Source organism: Oncorhynchus mykiss, chromosome 2, assembly GCF_013265735.2.
Source record: "Oncorhynchus mykiss isolate Arlee chromosome 2, USDA_OmykA_1.1, whole genome shotgun sequence".
Lineage (NCBI taxonomy): Eukaryota > Metazoa > Chordata > Actinopteri > Salmoniformes > Salmonidae > Oncorhynchus > Oncorhynchus mykiss.
The window spans coordinates 22,883,254-22,902,411 of NC_048566.1; the positions used below are offsets into that span (position 1 = coordinate 22,883,254).

At 42.9% G+C, this 19,158-nt stretch overlaps 1 protein-coding gene across 2 annotated transcripts; it reads right to left on the reverse strand.

Moving 5' to 3' along the window:
* Positions 1–724: 724 nt before the first annotated feature.
* Positions 725–16,267, reverse strand: im:7147486. Of its 2 annotated transcripts, XM_021624747.2 has the most exons (3): positions 16,080–16,267; positions 11,052–11,225; positions 725–5,774 (listed from the first exon to the last, which is right to left on the reverse strand). In XM_021624747.2, the coding sequence occupies exon 3, from the start codon at positions 5,698–5,700 to the stop codon at positions 2,620–2,622; it is 3,081 nt and encodes a 1,026-aa protein (XP_021480422.1). In that variant the 5' UTR covers positions 5,701–5,774; positions 11,052–11,225; positions 16,080–16,267; the 3' UTR covers positions 725–2,619. The 2 variants fall into 2 exon arrangements, with proteins under 2 accessions (XP_021480422.1, XP_021480413.1); XM_021624738.2 differs by lacking the exon at positions 11,052–11,225.
* Between the last annotated feature and the right edge of the window lie 2,891 nt (positions 16,268–19,158).

Sequence of the window (19,158 nt, forward strand, 5' to 3'; positions counted from 1 at the left end):
CATTCCGTTTTGTAACTCAGTAAATTCCTGAGATCAGGATGGTTTGTACGACGCTAGGAAGAAGGCAAATGTTCAAATTATCAACATATTCATTATCAGACACGCATTCCTAAAAACAACTTTTAAGCCTTAATGGTTAACCAGTCAATCCCCCTGTGACCCATTTACATTTCACCAAATAGTAAAAGCCTTTAATATGGGCAGATTCTGTAAATAGTATATATATCCTTTACCGCTCACGTGCTTCGTGACACACAAAAACTGACATTAGCCCCCTAGTCGACTGACGCACCGTTGCATTAATCTAAATTACATTTATTGTAATTTTACATCATCAAAAGTCAGTTTAAACTAGAGATGTTTTTTTCCCTTCTTCACCGCATCCCCTAGGGTCGCACTTCCGCATCTGCAGTGAAAGAGCTTGAGTACCGTTTGTCAGACCATGAGACAACCCGAAAACAGGTCTTCTCACAAAAACTTCTGTGGACTCTGAACGGTTTGACCGAAACAACTATTAGGACCACTTTTTGGAAACGGGATACTCACTCTCACAAACACCACAAATGTCGAGACTCTTCTGAAGTCGGTAAGGTCGACGTGTACACTTTGTATGGTAGCGTTCGAACCGTTTGGGTGACAAACTAATAGGACCCCACTTAACCAAAAATACTTACGTTTTCATGTACCAAATACATTTAACATTCAATAGGTTTCCATTGCATTCTTAACTTGTGTAGCATATTTTATTTTAATCGACATTTTGACATTTTACCAATACATTTGCTGTTTCCATCAGGCCTGTCATGAGTATATTTCTGCATCAGGTAATTCATACACATAAAATGGTTGGATACCTGGTTAGTGACAACAATCAACTCAAATCTTTCATCTCTGAATGGGGCTTTATTAAAACAAGGAGCAACACACTACATGCTATTTCCTATACATTTGTTTTGGTGTAAGTGTTAAAATATATACACACAAGTATGTGGACAGCCCTTCAAATTAATGGATTCGGCTATTTCAGCCACACCCGCTGCTGACAAGCGCATAAAACCAAGCACACAGCCATGCAATCTCCATAGACAAACACTGACAGTAGAATGGCCTTACTGAACAGCTCAGTGACTTTCAAAGTAGTACCGTCATAAGATGCCACCTTTCCAACAAGTCAGTTCGTCAAATGTCTGCCGTTAGAGCCGCCCTGGTCAACTGTAAGTGCTTTTATTGTGAAGTGAAAACATCTAGCTCACAGAACGCTACCACCGAGTGCTGAAGCGCGTAAAAATTGTCTATCCTCGGGTTGCAACACTCACTACCAAGCTTCTAGAGGCAGTTTGGAACAACATCAGCACAAGAAAGGTTAGTCGGGAGCTTCATGAAATGGGTTTCCATGGCCGAGCAGCCGCACATAAGCCTAAGATCACCAGTCCAAAAGACAAATCGGGGGTTTGCTACGTGCCCCAATGCATAGTGCCAACTGTAAAGTTTGGTGGAGGAGGAATAATGGTCTGGGGCTGTTTTTCATGGTTGGGGTTAGGCCCCTTAGATCCAGTGACGGGAAATTGTAACTTTACAGCATACAAAGACGTTCTAGACGATTCTGTGCTTTAACTTTGTCGCAACAGCTTGGGGAAGGCCCTTTCCTGTTTCAGCATAACAATTCCAATGTGCACAAAGCGAGGTCCATACAGAAATGGTTTGTCGACATCGGTGTAGAAGAACTTGACTGCACAGAGCCCTGACCTCAACCCCATCGACCACCTTCGGGATAAATGGGAACGCCGACTGCGAGCCAGGCCTTATCACCCAACATCAGTGCCCGACCTCACCAATGCTCGTGGCTGAATGAAAGCAAGTCCCCTCAGCAACGTTCCAACATCTACATGAAAGCCTTCCCAGAAGAGTGGATTCTGTTATAGCAGCAAAGGGGGGGGACCAAACAATTAATGCCCATGGTTGGGAATGAGGAGTTCGACGAGCAGGTGTGCACATACTTTGTAGTGTATATTCACTTACAAATTGTTTTCTCCCAAATGCACTGACAGCTACCACACTAAGATATAACCATCAATGTTTTTTCACAACCTAAAAGAGCACTTGAACAATAAGTGGTACATTTTAATAATGGCTGAGGAGTTAAAGGGATACTTCAGGATTTTGGCAATGAAGCCCTTCAATTTATTTCCCAGAGTCAGTCCGATTAACATGTCAATACCATTTTTATACCTCTGCATGCAGTTTGAAGGAAGTTGGTAACTAGCATTAGCGCATGACGAAGTCTACGGTAACCCCATCGAACTTCCTTCATTAGTGGAGAAGTAGATAAAGGGCTTCATTGCCAAAATCCCAAAGTATCCCTTTAAGAACATCATTGCATTTTACAGCACAATACAACAGTTTACAACTATGGCCATGAAAATAGGTTCAAGTGAGCAAGAAAAAAATTCTACTGAGACAGTGAAAATAGAATCAAAGTAGAATAGTACAATAATGATTATATATGGTGACACAAGACAATTAATCCCTCAAATCAATAACAGATCTTGCAAAAACATTTTTGCTAAAATCATTGTTCATAGATGTTCTGTTGGATTATGATTTTCAGAGTATTCACTCTCATTGTGTAACCTGCGCTGTGTCTCCAGACAAAATGCAATGGACCTTTCTGCGGTGGTCTTTCAGTGATCGTAGGCTGGGATAGAGGCGCTGGCAGATGAGGCAGCGAAACGAGTTGGTCTGGTCGTGTGTTTGCAGGTGTTTCTGGAGTCCCTCCACAGTGCCAAACCAGCGCACGCACACAGGGCAACGCATGGGCTTGAAGGCAGGCTTGCACATTCCATTTAGCTGGTGAAACTTGAGGCTAAGGCCATTGGGGAAGTCCATGCTGCATCGGGAACAGTGGTTTGCCTTTGCTGAAATAGCTCCTCTGTCACCTTTACACCGATTCCAGGAGAGGTGCTTTAGCAGCGCGCCGCGACTGCAAAAGGTGTTGCTGCATCGTATGCACACACAGCGCGGCTGTGGCTTCCTAGGCTTCCGCAGAGGTTGTTGATTTGGCTGAGGGCGCTGTGCTGGCAGAGAGTGTTGCGGAGGCGCATGTCGCTGCTTTGGCAGGGGCTGCCGACGTTGACGTGGCTGCTGTGGAAACCTCAGCAGTAGAGGTGGAGAGCGCTGCTGTTGCATTCCCCCATACATCTGGTGCCGAGGCTGCATGTGTACTTGTAGGTGGACTTCATAGTCTGCCCAGGAACTCAGTGTCTCACCGCATGTGGGACAGGTATAGGCCTCCTGCGCATGCTTTTGCAAATGCTCCAGGAGGAGCCGTGGGGAAGTGAAGCCTGCCCCACACTCACACGTCACTCTCCTGGGAAGAACATTGGGCAATGACATAATACCCCAATTTGCCCCATTATCCTCCAGATTTTTACTACTTTGTGCCACGAGACGTTGCGGTGCCTGGGCTGCTGATAAGCCCTGTTGTAAAAGTCCATTATCATTCTTGGCCACGGTTCTACTTAACTGGCACTTCTTCCTATGAATCAGCATGTTATCTTTGCGGTTAAAGCTCCTCCCACAGACAGAGCAATCGAATTGGAATTGACCCTTGTTGACTTTCTGTGCTACCGCCCGAAAAGTAGATTGTGGCAGAAATGACCTATTTCCACACAGCCTTTGATGCTTTTTTAATGTGCACCCTCGACTGTACGTTTTCTGACATCTATAGCAGGGAAAACGTCTAGCACCATCTTTTATGAAATAAGGTACGCCATCCTTTGTGGACTTGACATGACCCTGAGAAATAGGTTCTTGTAGCATTAAATCATCGTCGTCTTCTGCATCTACTGCCTCGATCAGAACATCAATCTCAGAATCATCTAAAGGCATTGTCCATTCTCCATCTTTACCTTCTTGTTTAAAACTACTTGCTGCGTTGTCCCCTTCACCATCTCCTTGCTGTAGTGTTGCAGATCCTGAATCAATTTCTCCTGGTGTTACATGCTTGGCAACTTCGGGATAGAAGGATGAGAAGCTTTTAGGTGAACCGGACCAGAGCAAATCAGGAAACTGTGGATATGGCCTTGATTCTGCAGAAATCGCCTCCTCCTTTATCTGACGAGTGCTGTCAGTGCCCACACCAATGTTTTTGGAGATTAGAGGCCTCTGGTTGACGCCTGTGACAGGCTCCCTTGCTTTAATGTTTTCCCCAAATGCAGTATTTTTGCACAGGGCAGAGTTGGAGGCATGCTGAGGAGGATGGGGTGGCCCCTGACACTTGTGCACATTGAGATTATACCTGCGGGCATAGTTGTGCTTGCACACTTGACAAAAGTAAGGCGTCCTAGCTTTAACACTTTGGAAGCTTCTTTGCGGTTGTCGCTTCTTTTGCTTCTGGAATGATGCAGTCTTTTTGATAGAGTGGCATTTACTCCCCACTGAGGTAAGGTGGTGGGGAGCCAGGGGACAGATGTGGTTGTCTGGAAGGGGTGGTTTTCCAATCATCAGTTGTTTACAGTGACGACAACACTTCACTATCTCCTTCCTGTGTAAGGCATGATGCACTGTCAAGCTGTCCAAGTCCTGAAAAACACTTCGGCAGCGACCACATTGATATCTCCCCTGTGTGGCCCTATTTCTAGAATCAATAAGCTTTTGGCGGGTCTCAAGAACTACTACAGGGCAGAAGGTTTGAGTCAAAGATATGATACCACTACTGCCAGATGGACGGGCTATTGTCTTTGCACCAGACTTTGTAAGCAGGTGTCTTAACTGGCCAATAGAGGGCCCTGGTGTGGATGCTGCTGTGTGTTTGGATTGTGACATCACCTCCACTGGTATAAGCTCTGTTTTGGGGACCACAAGTCTCTTGTGTCTTAATGGGTAGTGTTGAGCAGGTTGATAACGTTTCATGTAGGCATTTGCTATCATCTTCATTATTGTCTCATTCTTAGATGCGCCGGCATCTTCTGAAGATGCACCGCTTGTAACGGGACAGTCTGCATCCTCAGGAGTCTCATCCTGGATGGATTGTGGCGAGGGTTCCTGTGCAGTAGAGATGTTCTCAGGTTGGTCAAGCCCATCAGGCTGTAATTCCTGCTCACTTGCACCTGGAGGGAGGTTGTTCAGCTCTGGAGGTCTGGTTAGGGCAATAAACCCCTTATTTGTATAGACTTCAGGAACAGTGGATGTGCTATTAAGCTGTGGGAGAATTGAACTACGAATGACAGGAGATGGGGGTGAGGGATGAGAGGGGGGACCGAGGCCCAAAATGGTTTGACTAAGGGTTGGCTGAGGGGAGACTGGTTGGACAGGTTCAACCAGACTGCATTCTTCTTGGCCCGAATATCTGGCATCAGTCGTCTGGGTCTGCTGCTGGGGGGTTGAGACATGAGATCTTTTATGCTCCAGCATTTCATTAAAGTTCTGAAACTCATCCCCACAATCACAGATAAAAAGAGAGGGAGCCAGGGTCTCAGGTAGTGCTTTGCAGCAGTGCTGGTCTTGGAGCTCCTTGTTTAAAAACACTTCACCACAGTGAGTGCAGAGAGGTTGCTTCTCAGATTGTGGTGGTTGCTTGTCATATTGAACTGCATGAGAAGCTTGGTGCACCAACAAGGATGCCAATCCAGTAAAGGTGGCTGAACAAGCCACACAGCGATACATTTTAGGGGATGAGGTGCTTCCCTGAAGGCCAAGCATTGTGGTACAAGACAGTCACAGTACAAAGGGGGGCTCAGGTGTCCTCAACTGGCTGATCTTGGGTTGTCAGTTTCCTGAAAAATAAAGAGAACACATTTGTCAGGAATATGTGATAAAAGTATCTCAAACAATTTGTAAAATGTGTGAATCAACTCAATCCAAGCAAAATAAAGTTTACAGGTGGAAAATAAGTATTTGGTCACCTACAAACAAGATTTCTGGCTTTCACAGACCTGTAACTTATTCTTTAAGAGGCTCCTCTGTGCTCCACTCGTTACCTGTATTAATGGCACCCGTTTGAACTTGTTATCAGTATAAAAGACACCTGTCCACAACCTCAAACAGTCACACTCCAAACTCTACTATGGCCAAGACCAAAGAGCTGTCAAAGGACACCAGAAACAAAATTGTAGACCTGCACCAGGCTGAGAAGACTGAATCTGCAATAGATAAGCAGCTTGGTTTGAAGAAATCAACTGTGGGAGCAATTATTAGGAAATGGAAGACATACAAGACCACTGATAATCTCCCTCGATCTGGGGCTCCACGCAAGATCTCACCCCGTGGGGTCAAAATGATCACAAGAACGGTGAGCAAAAAATCCCAGGACCACACGTGGGGACCTAGTGAATGACCTGCAGAGAGCTGGGACCAAAGTAACAAAGCCTACCATCAGCAAGGGCATTGAAGATTAAACGTGGCTGGGTCTTTCAGCATGACAATGATCCCAAACACACCGCCCGGGCAACGAAGGAGTGGCTTCGTAAGAAGCATTTCAAGGTGCTGGAGTGACCTAGCCAGTCTCCAGATCTCAAACCCATAGAAAATCTTTGGAGGGAGTTGAAAGTCCGTGTTGCCCAGCTATATCCCCAAAACATCACTGCTCTAGAGGAGATCTGCATGGAGGAATGGGCCAAAATACCAGCAACAGTGTGTGAAACCTTGTGAAGACTTATAGAAAACATTTGACCTCTGTCATTGCCAACAAAGGGTATATAACAAAGTATTGAGATAAACTTTTGTTAGTGACCAAATACTTATTTTCCACCATCATTTGCAAATAAATTCATTTAAAAAATCCTACAATGTGATTTTCTGGATTTCTCTCATTTTGTCTGTCATAGTTGAAGTGTACCTATGATAAATTACACGCCTTTCATCTTTTTAAGTGGGAGAACTTGCACAATTGGTGGCTGACTAAATACTTTTTTTGCCCCACTGTATGTATGCATGTGTATATATCTACATATATAACTTCATTTCTGAAACTATTTACCAAATTACATAGGTTCCTTCACAATCTCAGCAATGATTATATAATATACACCATAACACTTCAGCTACACTGATGTCATGAGGATACCTGGGCCACCTATTGAGATGAGCCGTTTGTTCAGTAAATCAGGTAACAAATTAGGTGAAAAGGAGACTGGAATGCACCTTTAAGTTAATAGATATGATTCATGTATAAAGACTGGATCAGCCCATGCGAGGCTCGCCTACAAAAAGGTTTACAATTTACAGGAAAATATAAAACTCATTCTCTCAGCCTCAAGGCAATGTGTAGAATAGCATGAGAAGCTATAAAACTGCAAAACAAATTCTCTGCTCCATGGAAAAAGTGTAGAATTGTGCTCTTCATGGATGAAACCCGGTTTTAACAGTACCGGGCAGACGGCAGTGGGCCGGTGTAGTGTGGGCGAGTGGTTTGCTGATGTCAATGTTGTGAACAGAGTGACTCATGGTAGCGGTGGGGTTATGATTTGGGAAGGATTAGGCTACGGACAACGAACACAATTGCATTTTATCGATGGTAATTTGAATGCACAGAGATACCGTTATAAGCAGTGGTGTAAAGTACTTAATTAAGTAAAAACATTTTAAAGTACTCCATTAGTCGTTTTTTGGGGTATCTGTACTTTAAAAAAGTTAAGTCACTATACTCCTAAAGAGAATAATGTACTTTTTTACTCCATACATTTTCCGTAACACCCAAAAGTTCACATTACATTTTTATTGCTGAGCAGGACAGAAAATGGTTCAATTGACACATTATCAAGATAACATCCACAAATGCTTTGTTTATAAATGTCTGAGTGTTGGAGTGTGCCCCTGGCTGTCCGAAAAAAAAGACAACTGTGCGTCTGGTTTACGTAATACCTGGACAAAAGGAATACTTATGTGAATGCTATTCATTGACTAAAGCTCAGCGTCCAACACCATAGTACCCTCAAAGCTCCTCACTAAGCTAAGGATCCTGGGACAAAACCCCTTCCTCTGCAACTGGATCCTGGACTTACTGACGGGCCACCCCCAGGTGGTGAGGGTAGGTAGCAACACATCTGCCACGCTGATCCTCAACACTGGAGCTCCCCAGGGGTGCGTGCTCAGTCCCCTCCTGTACTCCCTGTTCACCCATGACTGCATGGCCAGGCATGACTCCAACACCATCATTAAGTTTGCAGACGATAACAGTGGTAGGCCTGATCCCCGACAATGACGAGACAGCCTATAGGGAGGTCAGAGACCTGGCCGGGTGGTGCCAGAATAACAACCTATCCCTCAACGTGACTAAGGAGATTGTGGACTACAGGAAAAGGAGGACTGAGCACGCCCCCATTCTCATCGACGGGGCTGTCGTGGAGCAGGTTGAGAGCTTCAAGTTCCTTGGTGTCCATATCAACAACAAACTAGAATGGTCCAAACACACCAAGACAGTCGTGAAGAGTGCACGACAAAACCTATTCCCGCACAGGAGACTGAAAAGATTTGGCATGTGTCCCGAGATCCTCAAAAGGTTCTACAGCTGTAACATCGAGAGCATCACTGTCTGGTACGGTAACTGCTCGGCCTCTGACCGCAAGGCACTACAGAGGGTAGTGCGTACGGCCCAGTACATCACTGGGGCTAAGCTGCCTGCCATCCAGGACCTCTACACCAGGCGATGTCAGAGGAAGGCCCTAAAAATTGTCCAAGACCCCAGCCACCCCAGTCATAGACTGTTCTCTCTACTACCACATGGCAAGCAGTACCGGAGTGCCAAGTCTTGGACAAAAAGGCGTCTCAAAAGTTTTTACCCCTAAGCCGGGTGGCACCTGAACAGGTGATAAAATGGCTACACGGACTCGTTACTTTTATAGCCTCGTTACTGTATATAGCCTGTCGTTTTATTTCTTTACCTACCTATTGTTCACCTAATACCTGTTTTGCACTATTGGTTAGAGCCTGTAAGTAAGCATTTCACTGTAAGGTCTACCTACACCTGTTGTATTCGGCGCACGTGACAAATAAACTTTGATTTGATTTCACACACTCAACACAAGTATTTGTGTTGCTAAAAGAGAGAGCGACACAGAGGGAGACAGAGACACACCCAGTGAGACACAGAGAGAGCGAGACACACACACACAGACAGAGACAGACACAGAGATACACACATAGAGACACTCAGACAGGGACCGCTATAGTTGTGACTTTTCCTGTAAAGGGAATATAATATAATTGACTATTAGCATTTAAATGAATGAGGGAACAATCTTGCATATGTTCATAACTGCAATAGCTTTATTTTTCCTTAAAAAATTAATGAAATTATAAAAAGTTGACATTCAACAAGGTAAAAACAAACAAATATTTGAGTGTGAATGTTTGGTTTATATTTCTCACCCTGCACTAAATATGATGTTCTGGGCATATGCCCAGTTTAATTACCATGTTTTACAGTGCAGTTCAGGGTATGACAGAATCACTCAAAACGTTTCAGAGGACCCCAGCCACAGACTGTTCTCTCTACTACCACATGGCAAGCAGTACGAGAGTTCCAAGTCTAGGACAAAAAGGCTTCTCAACAGTTTTAACCCCCAAGCCATAAGACTCCTGAACAGGTAATCAAATGACTACCCGGGCATTGTGTGCCCCCCCAACCCCTCTTTTTACACTGCTGGTAATCTCTGTTTATGATATGCATCGTCACTTTTACTATACACTCATGTACATATTACCTCCAATTGGGCCGACCAACCAGTGCTCCCCACATTGGCTAACCGGGCTATCTGCATAGTGTCCCATCCGCCAACCCCTCTTTTACGCTACTCTCTGTTCATCATATATGCATAGTCACTTTAACCATATCTACATGTACATACTACCGCAATCAGCCTGACAAACCGGTGTCTGTATGTAGCCTCGCTACTGTATATAGCCTGTCTTATTTCTTTACCTACCTATTGTTCACCTAATATTTTTTGCACTATTGGTTAGAGCCTGTAAATAAGCATTTCACTATAAGGTCTACTACACCTGTTGTATTCAGCACATGGTGACAAAAAAAACTTTGATTTGATATGAGGAATTTCAGAAATATTTATACCTTTTACTTTTGATACTTAAGTATATTTAAAACCAAATAGTTTCAAACTTTTACTCAAGTAGGATTTTATTGGGTGACTAACTTGAGTCCTTTTCTATGACAGTATCTTTACTTTTACACAAGTATGACAATTGGATACTTTTTCCACCACCGTTTACGAGATCCTAAGGCCCATTGTTGTGCCATTAATCCGCCTCAAGTTTCTGCATGATAAAGCACAGCCCCATGGCGCAGGGATCTGTACACAATTCTTGGAAGCTGAAAATGTCCCAGTTCTTCCATGGCTTACATACTGATAGATTAAATGGCAAGTTAAGCCCGGGAATTTTGGTAATTTTGCTTAAATGCATAAAAGAAAAGTTAGCTTATAACAGTGAACCTTTTTTGTGGGATACACAAGGTGCCAAATCATATGTGAGGAATGCAACAAAGATGCAGAATCATCTGGCCAAGTGAATAAAGTTCCCTCAACGCTCACAACAAGCAAACTCTGACAAAAGTCCCTCCACTTCAATTCAAGGTGAAAATTATGAATCAGACACCTTATCGATAGCAACAGCTCATGGTCCTCCTGGAATCAGAAATTTATTTGACTCAATGGAGGAACGTAGTCAGAGAAATGCTGATAATGTCTTGCTCGAGCTATGTTTGCAACTGATTCACCTCTGATGCTCACAGGCAATGTGTATTGGAAGAGATGTCTGAATGTTCTTTGCCCAGCATACACCCCTCCAACCAGACATGCTTTATCTACTAATTTGCTGGATGCAGAGTTCAACAGAGTTCAAGTGAAGGTCAAACAAATCAAAGAAAGCAGACTATTGCAATCATCTCTGATGGGTGGTCGAATGTTCGTGGGTAAGGAATAATTAATTACACCAGCTCCACCCCTCAACCAGTATTCTACAAGAGCACAGACACAAGGGACAACCGACACACTGGTCTCTATGATGCAGATGAGCTGAAGGCAGTCATCACTCACCTTGGATGACAGAAGGTGAGTGTCTGCACTGGTGACAGACAATGCAGCAAACATGAAGGCTGCTTGGTCTAAAGTGGAGGAGTCCTACCCCCACATCATACCAATTGGCTGCGATGCTCATGGATTGAATCTGCTCCTCAAGGACATCATGGCACTGAAAACAACGGATACACTCTACAAGAGAGCCAAGGAAATGGTTAGGTATGTGAAGGGTCATCAAGTTATAGCAGCAATAAACCTCACCAAGCAAAGTGAGAAGAATAAGAGCACCACATTGAAACTGCCCAGCAAAACCAGTTGGGGTGGTGTTGTCATCATGTTTGGCAGTCTCCTGGAGGGGAAGGTGTCTCCAAGAAATGGCCACCTCAGTCTGCCGATATGGACAGCCCCATCAAGAGGATCCTCCTGGAGGATGTATTTTGGGAGAGTGGTAAGCAGCCTGAAACCTACAGCAGTAGCCATTGCACAGATTGAGGGAGACAATACCATCCTGTCTGATGTTCAGACTCTGCTTGCAGATGTAAGAGAATAAATCTGTACTGCCCTGCCCACTTCACTGTTGCTCGAAGAAGAGGAAACCGCAGTTCTGAAATGCATCAAAAAGCATGAAGACTTCTGCCTTAACTTCTTTGGGATAGGGGGTGGTATTTTGAAATCCGGATGAAAAGCGTGCCCAAAGTAAACTGTCTGTTACTCAGGCACAGAAGCAAGGATATGCATATAATTGGTAGATTTGGATAAACACTCTAAAGTTTCTAAAACTGTGAAAATAATGTCTGTGAGTTTAACAGAACTGAAATGGCAGGCGAAACCCCGAGGACAAACCACCCCCCCCCGGCTAAAAAATTCATCCTACCACTGATTTCAATGGCTGGCACTTTTATAACAGGGCGAAATCGTGCCCGGTTGCAGTTCCTAGGGCTTCCACTAGATGTCAGTCTTTAGAAAGAGTTTCAGGCTGGTTTCTAGAAAAATTGCTGGGCGCTGTCCTCAGATAATCGCATGGTTTGCTTTCGCCGTAAAGCCTTTTTGAAATCTGACACGGTGGCTGGATTAAGCCCTAAGTATGCTGGCAAGAGCATCCTGTCTGGTGCAGAGATCAACTAGGCCTATGGTGTCATCACTACTGTGTCTCACCACCTTGGCCTGGATGAGGGCACGGTTCTTGGCAGTCTGGCAAAGTACACTTCTAAGCAAGGGCTTTGGGATGGAGATGCAATATGGCAGTCGTGCCAACATATCTCATCAGCCACCTGGTGGAAGGGACTTTGTGGATCTGAGGCTCCTTCCCGTTGCCTCCATCACCCCCCAAATCCCACCAACATCAGCCGCCTCAGAGCGCAACTGGTCTTGTTTGGGAACAGACAAAAGCAGGCAACAGGCTGACCAATACAAGGGTTGAAAACATTGGTGGACACCTGGGTAAATTTTAGGCTTTTTGAGCATGACAACGAGCCATCCTCAACAAGGTTGGAAAGTGACAGTGTGGATGAGGCCTCAGAGTCTGATGTTCAAGAGGTGGACATTGAGGAGGTTCAGGGAGAAGACATGGAAGCCTGAGAGGAAGACAACTAAAGCTTTAGTTTCTAGACTATCATTTTACAGATGTATGTTGAAAACGTTTTTGGAAGATGCGATGATCATTCAAAATTCCCTTTTGTTGTTCAGTGAAATCATCCCATGTGAAGAGTTAAATAATTAAAGTTCAATTCGTAACAATTGTTGCTTTTTTTTCTATTGGAAGGATTTAATCATTTGCAATTATGTCTACTTATGGTAAACGGTTTGTTTCCTTCTCCATATGATATGGTAAATATATCCAATGCAAAAAAACATCTACATTTAAACAGTATTAATATTAATTTGCATATTTCTGTTAATTCCCATATATTCCCACATTAAGTTTCCACCTCTGAATATTCCCCAAAATGTGCAACCCCACATACTGACCAGACATGTCACGCATTGAGCAAGTTTGGGATGTCCTGGATCGACTTTGCACAACAGCATGTTCCAGTTGCCACCAATATCCAGCATTTCGCACAGCATTCCACAATCAACAGCTTAATCAACACTATGCCAAAGAGATGTGTCTCGCTGCATAAGGCAAATGGTGGTCACAACAGACACTGACTGGTTTTCTGATCCATGGCCTACTTAAAAAAAAAAAAAGTTATCTGTGACTAACCAATGCATATCTATATTCCCAGTCATGTGAAATCTGTAGATTAGGGCAGTAAGGTCTAATGAATTTATTTCAATTGACTGATCCTTTTATATACGGCGACCCAGTCAAATCTTTGAAATTGTTGCATGTTGCGCTTATATTTTTGTTCAGTGTACATCTCACGCTTTCTACAGTTCCACTGGATGATGTGAATAAATATTGTTTATTGAAATGTTAACTATCAACGGTTGGTGACTTGTGTCATGTGATATAGGTGGCTTATTGTTAAGTTTCCTATATACTATTGGCTGCCTAGTGATTGCAACATAACTCTCCAATGTGTATAGTTGGCAATGATGTTTCATTTCCAAGTGCTACTGAAAAAGCTTAAGTGAAATGCACTAACTGCGCGTGATACGTCATTACTCTACTGTAGTCTATCAATAAATTCCAAATCTTTATACCATACATAACACCGAGGGCGGCATATGCGAGGTGGTCACCGGACAAACTAGCTATGAGTTGAACATATTTGGCTGAAAAACTAGTAGCCAGTTGTTTCCCATGGTGGAAACCAGAGGCTGGTTGGAGAAGCTTTAGGACAGGCTCATTGTATTGGCTGGAATGGAATTAATGGAACAGTTTCAAACATCAAACATATGGAAACCGCATGTTTGACTACGTTCCATTAGTTCATTCCAGCCAATATAATGGGCCTGTTCTCCTATAGCTCCTCCCACCAGCCAACACTGGTGGAAACGCATCTAACCCGCTGGCTCCTGAAACCCCTGTCCCCATGAGCTCCCGAGTCTAGCTAACATTAGCTAACTGGCATCGCAAATTAGCACCTCGCTAGCTAACTGTTTTTAGAAGAAGACAGATGATCGGCTCTGCCGCACGAGCATGCTTTTGCGGCACAGTTGATAGCGCGCTGGACTTCGGGCTAAAGGTCGAGACCTGCTGTTTCGTTACATTACCCATGCCTCCAAGGGAGACTGCGATCCCACTTCTGACACCAATGTAATGAAACAGAAGGAAGCAGGTCTCGACCTTCTAGCCCGACTCGACTGTGCCGCAAAAGCAGGCTCGTGCAGCAGAGCCGATTTCCGCGCTTATAAACCCAGGGTTGTTACAATATGAATCAAACTGTAGCTAGCTAGCATGCCCTCCACGTTATTGGGGCATGGGAAGGCCAGATTCATATTTACATTTTATGTTAACATTCATTGAAATTGGTGGTTACTACTGGTTTCAGATCCACCATGTTTTCTGTTTTGGTAGGTCAGAGTATGTCGATACTCATGAATATTCATGAAATTGCCTAGCCCATCTGCAGTAACGCACCCCCACATCCCATTGGTTCCTGCATTTGAGAAAGACATCTTCATGCTTGTGTGACACTTGAATGTGGCTACTAAAAAAGGGAAATAAAAACTCTGATAATACTTTTCACTCCAGACTGCTATGTACCGGAGATCTCCTTACTAGCTGCCCTCACCGTCGTTAAAAACATAACTGTGCCCCCCGGTCTTGTGGTAGCTGTACCCGAGACCTCCTTACTAGCTAAGTGTCCTTTGCTTCCGCGTGCCAAATACACGCCCTCGTTGAAGTCAACGTATCTGAAAAAAAAATACTGCCCGACAGGCGGGGTAGAAGGACACGGTCTACAGTTGTAGCTATTCGTTGGCTATTGCTATTGTGCATTATGACCACCTACTGTACAGGAGCGGCCCTCTTTCCCGCCCGTCCTAGTTTAAAATGTTCCCAATATTAGTATAAAGTGGGATTTCTGCAGATACAGAAATGCCCACATGCAGGAACTCCCCGAATTGCGCAGCCCTTTGAGGACATTTCGCTAACGTTCCTGGCCACTTAGCTTTCATTTAACATGAATGGGGCTCTTCGTTTATATCGCCCCCAACGTGCTATGTGGATTTCAGGTGATACGGGGTTAGACGGTATATGCTATATGGAGCAATGGTGTAGGGCAAAATCACTATTTTAGGATATTTATGCAAAAGTCAAGAAAAACGCTGGGCCCTGAAATAAAGAAATGTATGCATCTGATTTACTGCACATCAACACAATCTAGTAAAATCTATCGACTTCCCTAAAATTATGAACTTTGCACCTGACAAGAGCACGCTAATATAAGAAAAAAAGCATGCATGATTGCAATGACATTTGTTTTTGTAGCAAAACCGCACTTCACGCCATATTGGTGGGGTATCTATAGCTTTATAATAATCCATTAAATGTCTAATAAATTCGCAAATTAGCTAAGTGTTTTGAAAAGTACATATAGTACAGAACAATGAAACTAAGCAGGTATATCGTTACTAGTTTAGAAATGCCACGAGCTTTTGGTAGAGCAATTCAATTCGACGATGGCAGACGTAACGTTAGCTAGCTAATGTTAGCCACACAATCAACCATTGCATTAGCTAACTAGTTCCAGAAATGAGTGACCTAACTACTGTTTTTAAACTACAGCTAGCTAACAAAAACATATGTATGTGCCGTGTGTAGTTCAAAAAAAATACCTAGCAAAAAAAAAAAACACGCATTGATGATGTCCAAGAAAGCGTTAGTGTAGTGAACAAAAGCCAGCTAGCTTGCCAACTAGCTAGCCTTGCTAACAACACACCATAATGTGATTAGGTAACGTTAATGTTACCCGACATCTTTCAATACAATTCTTCCAGATGATTGTGAAAGTTTCGCTTATTACGCATAGCAGGTCAAATTAATATATTGACAAGATGTGGGAAAATGCTAACGTCAGAAAGCACGATTTAGGTATGCCACTCTGAAATTTCCTCGTCGTTCAATGACAAAGACAATATATTTAGTAAACTTACCATCAGTAATTTAATGTATTACAGTATGTTGTATCATCCACGGCTACTTTCGTTCAATACCGATTAATTTGCATATTTTAGAAATATTATTTGCAGCCACGCTGCTGTTCAGGTCGTGTATTCGGTTGATGTGTGCTGCTGCACAGCTGTAGCAAAAATGGGTGCGTTCCAGGTGGTCTTCATCACCAGTCGCGCGCACTTGTATCGTCTTTGTGGCTCATGGACTTGTCAAATCTGATCATCTGCGCAGCGTGGCTACATTATAAACGGACTGGAACGTAACCAGTCGCTTTGGGGGAGTTTTTTCTAAATCCTCCCAACGAACTGGGCAGCAGACTGCAGAAATCTTAGAACATTCTGCCAACTTTCGACTCGAGTCAGAGGGATAAACCCAAACTAATAATGGCATACTGACGATAACTGTAAATAATTATTCAGGTCAAAAACGTCGTTTAATGTAAGTTTCTATATTATAACTTTATTCTCTAGCCTACTTTTTGTATTTCAATTTGATGGCGACTCACTGCATTGACAAATGTAATCCCTGCACATTATACCATTGAAACTGTGGCGCTTTATATTTACTATTGAGATGTGTTTTTACTGCCATTTAACAAAAATGTTAATGATATTGTTCTCTGCTCAGTGTAGGCCTGAATGGTTATGGCTAAAGATTGCCAACACATTAGAAGTTGTATCCCACCTGTTAAGCAAAGGGGGTCTTCTTTTCTGGTCTTTATTTGATTATGATTTACTCTCCAGTCAGAATACATGTATACAATACAGGAATACAGTACCAGTCAAAAGTTCGGACACACCTACTCATTCAAAGGTTTTTCTTTATTTTATTTATTGTAGAATAATAGTGGAGACATCAACTATGAAATAACCTATATGGAATCACGTAGTAACCAAATCATGTAGTAAACAAATCAAAATATATTTTATATTTGAGATTCTTCAAAGTAGCCACCCTTTGCCTAGATGACAGCTTTGCATACGCTTGGCATTCTCTCAACCAGCTTCAATTAACAGGTGTGCCTTGTTAAAAGTTAATAGTTAATTTGTGGAATTTCTTGACCAAGTCCATATTATGGCAAGAACAGCTGAAATAAGCAAAGAGAAACGACAGTCCATCATTACTTTGACTGACCTTCACGTGTTAATCTGGAAAATGTAAAATACTTTGAAAGTTTCTTCAAGTGCAGTTGCAAAAACCATTAAGCGCTATGATGAAACTGGCTCTCATGAGGACCGCCACAGGAAAGGAAGACCCAGAGTTACCTCTGCCGCAGAGGATAAGTTCATTAGAGTTACCAGCCACAGATTGCAGCCCAAACAAATGCTTCACAGAGTTCAAGTAACAGACACATCTCAACATCAACTGTTCAGAGGAGACTGCGTGAATCAGGCTTTCATGGTCAAATTGCTGCAAAGAAACCACATCTAAAGGACACCAATAAGAAGAGACTTGCTTGGGCCAAGAAACAAAAGCAATGGACAATAGACTGTTGGAAATCTGTCCTTCGGTCTGATGAGTCCTTTTTTGAGATTTTTGGTTCCAACCGCCGTGTCTTTGTGAGACGCAGAGGAGGTGAACGGATGATCTCCTCGTGTGGTTCCCAACATGAAGCATGGAGGAGGTGTGATGGTGCTTGCTGGTGACAGTCAGTGATTTATTTAGAATTCAAGGCACACTTAACTAGCTTGGCTACCACAGCATTCTGCAGCGATACGCCATCCCATCTGGTTTGCACTTAGTAGGACTATCATTTGTTTTTCAACAGGACAATGACTCAAAACAGGCTGTGTAAGGGCTATTTGACCAAGAAGGAGAGTGATGGATTTGTTGAACACTTTTTGGGTTACTACATGGTTCCATATATTATTTAATAGTTTTGATGTCTTCACTATTATTTTACAACATTCAATTCTCTCTGGTGGACATTCCTGCAGTCAGCAGGCCAATTGCACACTCCCTCAAAACTTGAGACATCTTTGGAATTGTGTTGTGTGACACAACTGCACATTTTAGAGAGTGGCCTTTTACTTTCCCCAGCACAAGGGGCACCTGTGTAATGATTATGCTATTTAATCAGCTTCTTGATATGCCACACCTGTCATATGGATTGATTATCTTGGCAAAGGAGAAATGCTCACTAACAGGGTTGTATATTAATTTGTACACAAAATGAGAGAAATAACATTTCTGGGATCATTTTTGCAGCTCATGAAACACGGGACCAACATTTCACATGTTGCTTTTTTATTTTTTTGTTCAGTGTAAGTTGCATGGACTCACTATGTGCAATAGTGTTTAACATGATTTTTCAATGACTACCTCATCTCTGTACCCCACACAGAATTATCTTTAAGGTATCTCAGTCGAGAAGTGAATTTCAAGCACAGATTCAACCAATAAGACAAGAGAGGCTTTCCATTGTCTCGCAAAAGCCACCTATTGGTAAAAAAAAATGCACATTGAATATCTCTTTGAGCATAGTGAAGTTATTACACTTTTGGAGGTGTATCAATTCATCCAGTCACTACAACGATACAGGCGTCCTTCCTAGCTCAGTTGCCGGAGAGGAAGAAAACCGCTTAGGGATTTCACCATGAGGCCAATGGTGACGTTACAACAGAGTTTAATGCCTGTGATAATTTTCTCCTAAGGATGGATCAACAACATTGTAGTTACTTCACTATAATAACCTTAGAGTGAAAAGAAGGAAGCATGTACAGAATAAAAATATTCCAAAACATGCATGCTGGTTGCAACAAGGCACTAAAGTAATACTGCAAAAAATGTGGCAAAGCAAATTCACTTTTGTCCTGAATACAAAGTGTTTGGGATAAATCCAATACAACATGAGTACCAATCTCCATATTTTCAAACATTGTGGTGGCTGCATCATGTTATGCGTATGCTTGTAATTGTTAATAGACTGGGGAGTTTTTCCGGGATAAAGAAATGAATTAAATAGAGCTAAGCACATGCAAAATCCTGGAGAAAAACCTGGTTCAATCTGCTTTCTACCAGACACTGGAAGATGAATTCCCCTTTCAGTAGGACAATATC